Genomic DNA, 10,141 nt, shown 5'->3' on the forward strand with positions numbered 1-10,141 from the left:
GAGGAAAGTTCCTCTGTGGGTCATGAACGAGCACGATAACACTGATAAACAGATATACATACAGCATATATATACATATAATATATATTTGTATAACTTAGATTTTTGTTAAAATTAATTGAAATATACTGTAACAAGCTCATTATCTGTTGACCATTTTTGTGTTCTTTTTTACTATTAGTGCTTTTTTAGTATAATTAGACTGAAGTTTGGATACTCAAATAAGGTTTTTAGTAATTAAAAGATTTCTTTCATTGACTTAAAAACATATAAATTTATGATATTTTTATAAATTATAGGTTATGCTTCAATCATCTTATTGACTATTAAAGTGAAAAGTAGTATTGGTCAATATATTGTCATTTTAAAGATTTAAAAAAAATTAAGATTAATTTGATTTTTGTTATAATTAATTGAAATATATTTCAATATGCCAATTATGGATTAATGATTCATCGAGAGAGAATTTCGACATTATATTTTTACTAAAGTAATATCAATAAATGTTAAAATCCACATAAAATTAGTAAAGAATTTATATTTATTTCAATAAAAAAAAATGATATCGCGATAAACTAATGGGCAAAGCCCATTTTGTAATAAACTTAAAAATTATTCAAACCTGTAATTTCAAGATTGAAATTGGATTGTCAATATCAAACCCAATATATTGTGGACTTAACTTCTCCTTTACGAATAGGCCTCCAAGAACGAAAACTTGTCTTGGCTCGATTGAGATCTGGAAAAACGCAGGCCTAGACCCATCACAAAGGCCAATGCAGACCCGAAAAAGCAGCCGTAATTCCTTTTTTTTTTGTTTTTGAAATTTAACAGCCCAAGAGACATTGTCAAAACGGGATTTACTGTGGCTTTTTATATTTAAAAAATTGTTGTTAATATTTTCACTTCATTACAGGATGATTTGGCAAACACAGACAGGTTCATTGCTCGATATCTATAAGAGGATGCCACTTTTTTTTTTGTTGGTTTTGGTTTTGTTTGTTTTGTCCTGATTCTTTGACATGGAGCCGAACAGGTTCCCGCATCATCGGATTTGGTTAGTTAATTTCCATCCAAAATCAACGTCTTTTACCAGATTCGAGGGTGACAGCAGGCTCATCCTCAGTTAACCTGCTCCAAGACTAGGTATGTTGTACGACAATGGTAATAGTTTCTTTGATTGATCATAAGGACCATAACATAATGCATATAAGCTTTTATACATTAATTATGAAATTAATATGTGAATGATGCTACTAAAAAAGAAGTTAGTATTGTAAGTAGGGACCCTTTGGGCAGCTTTTGATAGCATCAGCGCCAGTAAAGCGATTTAGACGTAGTGGTAATTTTATCAAGAAAAATGATTTCCTTTCTTGGCAAAAAGAAAAAGGAGGTTTAATAGCCAGAGACAACTGCATATTTCCAGGGTGGCTGGGCGGAAATGGAAAAATACCTGAGCAAGAAAAAGGAAAGAAACAACCTAACCCTAACCAACCCTAATAGGGTTCACGTGTGCTCGCGGTGACGTTTTATCGGACCCTGGCTCGTCCATAGACAGCGACGCGGAGAGCACCTTGGGCACAGAAAATCTTCCCATTTTTATTTTCCAGCGTTGTTACAATATTTATCCTTTCAAAAAATTAACTAAAATTTGAAAAACGCTAGAAAATATATATAATTTAAAATAAAAAAACTCTATTTTCCTCCCTTCCCTTTCTCTCTCTGCAAACCTTTCTCTCGCTCTGTCTCTCTCTCTTATTTATCCATTCTGACTTCGCCGACAACCGCCATATCTCAGCTGTTAGAAAGCTCTGCAATCTCCCCTGCTTTTCCACAGGTATAAACAAAACAACGCCGTTTTGCTTGTAAATTGCAAAAATAAATGAATTACTACTATGTATTAAACATTAAAAAACGAGAGAGAAAATCATTCTTTTGGTACTCTTCTTGTTATCTATGTATAGATTCACTTTGATTGTATCTTTCTTTCTTCCTTGTTTTTTCTTTATTAGATCGATTCGCGACAGAAATGTGTTTCATTTTCTTGCTTTTAATTAAATTTTTTGTTCAATTTATACGTATTCGGATGAATTAGCTGCTCGACTCCGTGCGCTAGGTAGGGTTAGGTATTATAATGGTGTCGAATTATTTTTTGTTGATTTGATGTTTTTATGTGTGTTATTTGTTTAAAGCTCCTTGGCTGCTGATAGAATGAATGGAAGAAATAAGACAGAACAAGTATGGCGAAATGAAAGAAATTTAATGTTGAATTATAAGGTCTTTTTGGGTTGTATTGCATATTAGAATAGCTGATACATGCACAGAATTAGGTTAGCCTTTTAGTTTGGATGCCATTGAAGTTAATTTTTAGTTAAAAGACCTGTAATGACTGAAGCAAGGTAGCTGGGCTATCTTGTTATTCTCCAGAAGCTTGGCAGATGAAGTATTTGGTTGCCATGAAGTAATTCGGTTCTAAGAACTGTTGCGTGACCTGGCTTTACTCATGGTAATGATTTTAGTTACCATAAAATGAATATCTCACTTTAAAAATCAAATACATGAATTTTATGTTTTTAAATTGGTAATAGATGTGGAATGATCGTAATATCAGAAGTTATATATTTGGAAGTGATTGCATTCATGAATTTTTGCAGGTAGGGCCAAAAGGGGAGTAATGTGGGTGGGTTGAACGATGGTAATTTACGAAAAGGTAGATTTGTAGTGACTGCAATTATTGAAATCAGATCTAACGCCAATAGGCATATAAGATTAATTATCCACATGTGACAAGAACGAAAGGATAAGTGTTGACTTTGGAAGGATTTCATTTAGCTCATTTTTTCCATGAGGTGCAGGGTCAAAGTTTATCAAAAGAAAGTTACTAGTTTTATAAGGCAATAGCTACATGACTTGGAGTGTCTAATTGATAACTTTAATTTACTGGAGTAGTGTATAATAAGAGGTGTCATGCTCATCTGAGAACAGAAATTACTGTATTGATTTCCCATGAGGGAATCATTGTGACATGAGTCGTTGCCCTGCTGCACTGTCAAAATATCTGTATGCTTCATGATTGTATGTCATTAGGTCTTGGATAGACAGGTATTGCCTTGTAGAAATGGGGGAGAAAAAGTGGGGTGGAGCAAGCGTTTCATTGTAAATTTAGAAGCTTTAGCAAGAACATTTATTGACTTAGTTGGCGTTTGTATTTCTAATGGATAGGTAGACTCATTTGCTGAACAGAACCGGTTGTTACCATTTTAGGCTTTACGTTTTGGTGGTGTTGGTATGTGGACGTTACTTTGGAAGTTATTTGAAAATTACTTCTTTTCTTTTGGAATGTTTGGTTCTATAAGGAAAATTCTGTAGAAGGAAAGTGTTTTTTTGGTAAAAGAAAATTTGAGGTTATCCTGGTAAGTGCTTTAAATTTCGACTACTATACTATTTCCCCTGCAATATCAAGTATCTTACTTTTGCGGCTGTCTTTGATTCTGATGTTAGCTCTTCCAAATAGCTGATTGTGTAGCAGCAGGAATACTGATAATGTAGAGATCCTTGTTCTGTGTTGACTGTCCAATATATTCAATCCATTCTGAACACTTTCAGCAGTGTATGTTAACATGAACTCAAAGAGTCAGTTCGTTTAGGTTCAGGGGAAAACATTCATGATGTTTAATGTAGAAGCTTAGGTGTATTTACCCTCTCTTGCATCCAGTTTATGTTATTAACTATTTAATTGCAGAACCTTGACTATAATTTGATATGATTGTTTATTTATGCAGTTATTCTACTTAACCCAGAAGATCTGTCCATAACTCAGCTGCATATCTTTTCATATTGTTTCTGGTTGAACTGCTTCATGTTGCAACTTTAAGTACTCTCTTGAGAACGTCTTCCGAAATCAATGATCGTACAAGTGGGAAGTTTTTCGTTGATAATAGTACTGTGGGCAACTTATTACAGGTTTGAGAGTCTCTGTCACTTAACCAGTGCAAAGCTGTTGTTTGATCAACTGCAGTGAATGCAGTGAAAGCTTTTGAATACAAGAGAAGCAGAGTATACAATTTATACTACAACAAGCTTTACATAAATACCTTTCTTGGTGTTTCAACTACTTTCAAATGTCAGAGGTTGATATGGCAGTCATTAAACCCGAGGTAAGTTGTTCGAGTCCATTTAAATTTATCGAGAGTTTTTTTTATTTGATTATAATGAACAGAGATGAAGTAACATCCTCTTTTTCTAATTCACTTCTTTTGCATTTTAGGTTAATTAATCATTATCATATAGTTCAAAGGAGAGCAGTTTCGTGGTAGTATAAAAAGCATAGTCAGGGTTACACACATTACTTTAGCAACTACATATCCTAGATAATTAGTGAATAATTTGGCTCTGGTGTGACATGGACCTAATTATGGTTCTGTGAACGATTTTGTTTGTTTGCATTTTTAGCAGTTATGTCCATTATTTCCTTGATTTTCTTGACTTATTTACTGTGAGTTAGGCTAGATGGACACCTCAATGGAATAATGTCCTGAGCAGAACACCGAATGACAATTAGGTTTCTGTCTGGCAAACTTTGGGCTTTTCATATTTTTCTCAGTAGGTTTTAAGGAGAACCCCAAATTTTATAGTTCAAGTGTTTGAAGGATGGGGAGATAAAAATAACACGGACTGCTTTAGAACGTAGGATGGGGTTAACTGTTTAGCTGTAAAAGGCATAGAAATTCTTGTAAAAGTTGGTGATGCTGACAATTACACTTTAGTGGTCTTGGTTTGTTTTCTAGTGCATCTTTAATACGGTTAGTCTGATTCTGAAGCCATGCCGGATTCATTGTCAGATGATGAAGTCTTATATTTGGCTTCAAACTGCCGATGGCTCAATCCAACAAGTGGAACAAGAGGTTGCAATGTTTTGCCCCATGATATGTCATGAAGTGATACAAAAGGGCATGGGATCCTCCAAGAATTATGCTATATCTCTTCCTCAGCGAGTCAATCCTGCTATGTTAAGCCTAATTCTTGATTATTGCCGATTTCATCAGGTGCCTGGTCGCTCTAACAAGGTAGGTTCAATGTATTTCTCAATTGGCATTTACCTCTTATGTTTGATGTTCTCCTCTTCCTTTCTTTAGTAGATGTTTAATCTTTCTGGGAGTGGCATAAATGGAGCCAATTATTTTCCATTCTTTAGGTATAGAATGATTTTCTTTGTATATTCCATATATTTTACCCACCTTTTTATTTTTGAAAAGAAAGAGAATTCATATTTATGGGATATTGAGTTCCATATAGCAAACTGACTCTGAGCTTCCTCTTCTTCCTTCATGTTTTTTCCTGTTTGAAGGAACGCAAGTCTTTTGACGAAAAGTTTATTCGAATGGACACAAAGAGGCTCTGTGAGTTGACGTCTGCTGCTGATAGCCTTCAGTTAAAGCCTCTAGTTGATCTTACTAGTCGTGCCCTTGCACGAATAATTGAGGGGAAAACCCCTGAGGAGATACGTGAGATATTTCATTTGCCTGATGATCTTACTGAGGTGTCTGGTGCTTGTTGAAACCTCTTTTCTCTATTATGTCAGTTTTCTTAACCTCTTTTCTTATTTTTGGTACTTATTTTGCTGGTTTAGGAAGAAAAGTTGGAGCCTTTGAAAAACACAACTGATGACCCACGCATTCGACTGTTGAATAGATTGTATGCAAAAAAGAGGAAGGAACTAAAAGAGAGAGAGAAACTAAAGGTGACTGTCTCTGGCTTGTTTTCTGTTCTTTTCATACCATGATTATTTCCTGCCTGTGCAATTTTACTCTATAGTATTGCGTTTTTTTGGTTGACTTGAATTTCCTTGTTAATTAATTTTATAATGCATCATTATCCAACTCCATGCTTAAAATGCACGTAAATAAGTTAAAACTTCTTTGTGTCTCAGAATGTTGAGGTTGAAGAAGAGCGTGTGGACGATCGTTCAGTTGATGACCTCTTGTCGTTTATAAATGGAGACAATGGAGGTATGCTTAAGTTTTAATGGGATGTAGTTTTCCTGCATGTATTGGTTTCTATCCCAAAGATTGTAGTCCTGTAAAACCTTCTCTGTTTCATGAATATTTTGGTTGGTTGACCTGCTTGAATTGGCAGAAGAGTCTTGATATATGGTCCTACTCCCTTCTCCTAAAAGGAATTGTAAAATTCAGTTTCGCTCCTCTGGTTGCATTTCATGTGTCAATCTCAATGTCCAAATTTGTTTTTGTCTTCTGCAGTCATTTGGGTGTGAGGGACAGAAGAGTGAATGATAGGTCCGAAATTGGACAAAAAATGCAAATGTGTATTGAGTTCCTTTATTAGAAATCAGTTTGATGATTTTAAGTCACAAAAACATGGGAAAAAATATGTCTGTTCTTTAAAGATGTTACAAGATGACCTGTTTTCAGGATGGAAAATGAACTTTTCAGAGTATAGGATAATAAAATGATTTATGTGCATTTATTTGTTCCCTTAAAATCATCTTCCAGGAACTTGATTTTGGACTAATTTCCAATTAACTAAATTAATAATTGTCAAGATTTTACACTCAATCATGAATATTAAGTAACAGATAAAGTGTTTAGAATTCTAATTATGCTTGTCTGTTTGGTAGCTGGCATCTGTACTGGCGCATAAGTTTCATATACTGGAATTGTAATCTTTAAAAATTTTTTCTGCTTTTATGGATACCATATGCTTCGCCTCTTAGTTCTTTTTCTAATTCCTTCTGAAGGCCTCAGATGAGGTAAGGGAATTCTGTTTTGCAGATTCTAAAGGGATTAAAACTTCAAAGAGTAAAAAGAAGAACCGAAGAAGAAAAGATCAGCAGAAGAGCACGTCTGCCAATGAAGCCAATAAAAACCATAGTGAGGTCTGAACCTCTCTGTTGTTACTTCTTTCTTCTTCCTCTCAATATTGTCAAGTTATTGAAGTTCCCCTCATGTTCCAGGAGTCAAATGGTCTTAACTCTGTATGCCATAGTTCTGAAGTTGGTCAGAAAATTCGGCCCAGTATTGGTGCTACCTCAAACTTACAGGATGTTGAAGATGATATTTTTGCTAATAAGAATGAGTTTGATGATGGTGATATTGATGATGAGATTGATCCGGCATTGAAGGAAAAACTAGACAGGTGAAGATGGATTTTTGCCTTTGTGTGAATCTTCCGCTTCCTCTTCGCTTCCTTCTTCTTCTTCTTCTTCTCCTCTCTCTCTCTCGGCATTGAAGGAGAAAATGGTCACATAGCCCTGGATTTGCCTTAGAGTTTAGTGTGTACTTCCTTTTCAATTGTCTGGGTTCAGGGAAATAAATCCAGGATATTGAAGTTTTCAGACATATGTGTTTTTGTTCTTTGATATAAATCAAGTGGATGTTTTATGTTGCTTGTTTGGGAGGTAAAATAGGGGGTAGGGATGCGGTTGGGGTCCATGTCTCCTCTCTCTCTCTCTCTCTTTGTTTTTTCCTCTCTTTCTCCTTCTCCATTTTCTGTTGATCTATTGCAGACAAATGTCCCAGAGGTTGAGCTGCCAATTAAATATTGTAATAACTAGACTTTATAAACATTATGACCTCACCTTATTCTCGTTTTAAAGGTTTATGTAAAGAAGTGCTGCTGCATCTCTATAGTAATAGAAACAGAAAATCCTGTCATCTGATGATCTGCTTATTCTGTCTAACTGGACTATTTTTGAATTTTAAAAGAATCTGAATTAATGCTTTTGGTCTGTTGAAAATCTCTGTATTTTGTCGATATTATTTTTACACGTTGTTCGAATTTTATAGTCCTAATAGTGGAGGAAAAGTAGAATGTATACAACAACAATGAATATTGTAGCCAATGAAGTAACAATCTTAAATAACTTTACTTGTTTTGCTCTATTTCGGAGGAAATTTTTTTATGGAGCCCTAATGATCTTCCTTTATATCTTTTGTTTAGGGAGGTGGAAGATTTTGCCCGTAGATTGAATTCCGATTGGCCAGAAAGAATGCAAGAGATTCTCTCTTTGGGTCAAGAAAGGAAAGCAGTGCATTTTCCGCTTAATGGCAATGGTTCGGTAAGGAGATATTCAAGTATGTTGCTTTCTCTTTTCTAATATAAGTTTGTCTGGCATTGCCTGCAAAAGGTTTAAATTGGATTATATGTGATTTTCATTTGCTTTTACACTGTGTCCATTCTTGTGAAATTAAATATTGGAACTTGTAAACAAAATATACCTATATGTTTGCATTCTCATATGTTCCGCTGATGCCTGAGTTTAGTTAATAGTTGACTGATTCTCTTGGTTGTGATGGTTCATTATTTAGAAATTAAAACCAAACTTCATAGCTGTTTCCAAGCTATTATTCTCAACTGATCAAATTAGTGAATAGCTAATGCCAAAATATTTTTGTGTGGTGATGGTCAGATCAGGAGCAGAGATGATTTCAAAGTGAGGATACTTCCTCAGCTCAGTTCAGAGCCTGGACAATTTTGATCAGATGCTTTTCAGGTGGTTGAAAGATGGCACCTAGAAGGGTTGGGATCCTCATCATTGTGGATCCCTTGTAAGTTTTTAACTTCTTATTTTTTAATTTTTTTTCTTTGTTGTGCTTAGTCAGGATGCAATTTTGATTGAGAGGGCAACCTCTTTGTATTTTGATAATAGAAAGAAATAAGAAGGGAACTGTGTTTGTTGAGCCAGTTCTGGTCAATTACTTTCTATTGCAGAGGTACCAAGGAAAAATAAAGTAGCTGGTCAATTACTTTCACAAGTCCAATATTCGCCCTAATTATTCAGGCTATTATGGCCTTTAAGTTAGAAAGCCCTTCATGCTGTCTCAGGTTGCCTGTATCTGGCACATCCGCGCATATGGAGGCATCTAATCAGGAATGATAAAGAAAGAACCATTTTCTTGGGAATTATTGACCTAGATATCGAATTACTTCCATTCTGTTTTGACACTTACTAGGCTATAAACTTGGTTGGATGTTGATGGCCTGTAATGGGGATATCTGCAATCCATGTTACTAAATGTCCAGTATCAGGTTGGAATCTGTGGAACTTGTAGCAATCTTCTTGGTTTTTTCTCAGTACATTTTACGACCATCCCTTTAAATTTTTTCTCTACCCATTTGTTATATAAATTGATAGAAGAAACCTTAGCCTTGTGAAAAGATATGCCCTATATAGCCTGTCGGCATATGTGGGTAAAGCAATTTCTATGGTTTTGGCAAGATCAATGATGCTCCTCCACTCATGTGAATAAGGAACAAAAGAGCACTGAATTGTGTACGAGATTGCAAGCTGGCATCCTTGGTTGTGAAAAATTCATTTGTCTGACCAAACAGGGCACTGAAGGTACTGGAGAAAGAGGATACTTGGGCATGGCTAGCCAGGATGGAAGGTTGTTCCCAACATGTTGTGGAATTGTAATCAAGCAAAGCCTGGAATCATAGCATGCCAAGCTGGGTTCGGACATCGCCATCGTTGGAGTATTTGGGTGGCTGTTTACCTTAGATCTTGATGGCCTTTTCTTTGGGCCTAGTAAATGTTTTCTAGCATCGTCAGGCTTAGATTCGTATTGGGACAACGATGAATTGGAAATGTCCTCTGGAGATTCCCCTTGTTTTTCCTTTTTGATGTGATAAAAGCTTTGTATTTTCACCGCAGGCAAAGCTCATCATCTTATTTTGAACATTTGGTGTGGTACATCAGGGGTACCGGAGTGGTGGTGGGCTGCGGAAGCTCAAGTTTTTTCCCATATTGAAAAGGGGTCCCACACATGTGCCATTTTTCCCACACGTGTGATTCCACCATTAAAGATAGTGCATGTGTGAATAGCCTACCATTACTGGTATCCATGTGGGGCCCCCTCCTTTGAAGCTTCATTGCCGTCTGTCTAAAGAAAGTCTACTGCTCCCATGAGGTCAGGTCCATCGTCTACGAACACGTGTCTCCCTCTTAATGGGGAGGGAAAGGGGTTGAACCAATAAATACCTGAAAGGTACCAAGAAATCAGTAAGTTTGATATTACCTGATCGAGATCCACGTAATTATTTATTGTGCCGTCTTATCTGTACGGTCTATACGGAAACTTTTAACCAATTTAGACAGTAGCCGGTAACCTTTGAAACTTCGATT

At 35.8% G+C, this 10,141-nt stretch overlaps 1 protein-coding gene across 4 annotated transcripts; it reads left to right on the top strand.

The window, feature by feature from the left end:
- The first annotated feature begins 1,647 nt into the window (after positions 1-1,647).
- SK20 (SKP1-like 20) lies at positions 1,648-8,700 on the top strand. 4 transcript variants are annotated; one of them, XM_018114098.2, is made up of 10 exons: positions 1,648-1,837; positions 3,783-4,157; positions 4,842-5,066; positions 5,348-5,539; positions 5,630-5,740; positions 5,930-6,008; positions 6,762-6,892; positions 6,971-7,152; positions 7,957-8,074; positions 8,431-8,700. In XM_018114098.2, exons 2-10 carry the CDS (start codon positions 4,122-4,124, stop codon positions 8,440-8,442), a joined length of 1,086 nt encoding a protein of 361 aa, XP_017969587.2. In that variant the 5' UTR covers positions 1,648-1,837; positions 3,783-4,121; the 3' UTR covers positions 8,443-8,700. The 4 variants fall into 4 exon arrangements, with proteins under 4 accessions (XP_017969587.2, XP_017969581.2, XP_017969586.2 ...); XM_018114092.2 differs by having other exon boundaries at positions 1,651-1,837; positions 8,426-8,700; XM_018114097.2 differs by having other exon boundaries at positions 1,654-1,837; positions 6,789-6,892; positions 7,957-8,090.
- Positions 8,701-10,141: the final 1,441 nt, after the last annotated feature.

The sequence above is a fragment of the Theobroma cacao genome, chromosome 1 (assembly GCF_053813885.1).
Source record: "Theobroma cacao isolate CCN51 chromosome 1, ASM5381388v1, whole genome shotgun sequence".
Taxonomy (NCBI): Eukaryota; Viridiplantae; Streptophyta; class Magnoliopsida; order Malvales; family Malvaceae; genus Theobroma; species Theobroma cacao.

What these genes read in the sequence shown, in the direction of transcription:
- SK20 (XM_018114092.2), top strand. Translation starts at nt 4,122, where the DNA reads ATGTCAGAGGTTGATATGGCAGTCATTAAACCCGAG. An exon ending in TGCCTGATGATCTTACTGAG is followed by an intron (nt 5,540 to 5,629) that starts GTGTCTGGTGCT and finishes TTGCTGGTTTAG; the next exon opens with GAAGAAAAGTTGGAGCCTTT. An exon ending in CCAATAAAAACCATAGTGAG is followed by an intron (nt 6,893 to 6,970) that starts GTCTGAACCTCT and finishes CTCATGTTCCAG; the next exon opens with GAGTCAAATGGTCTTAACTC.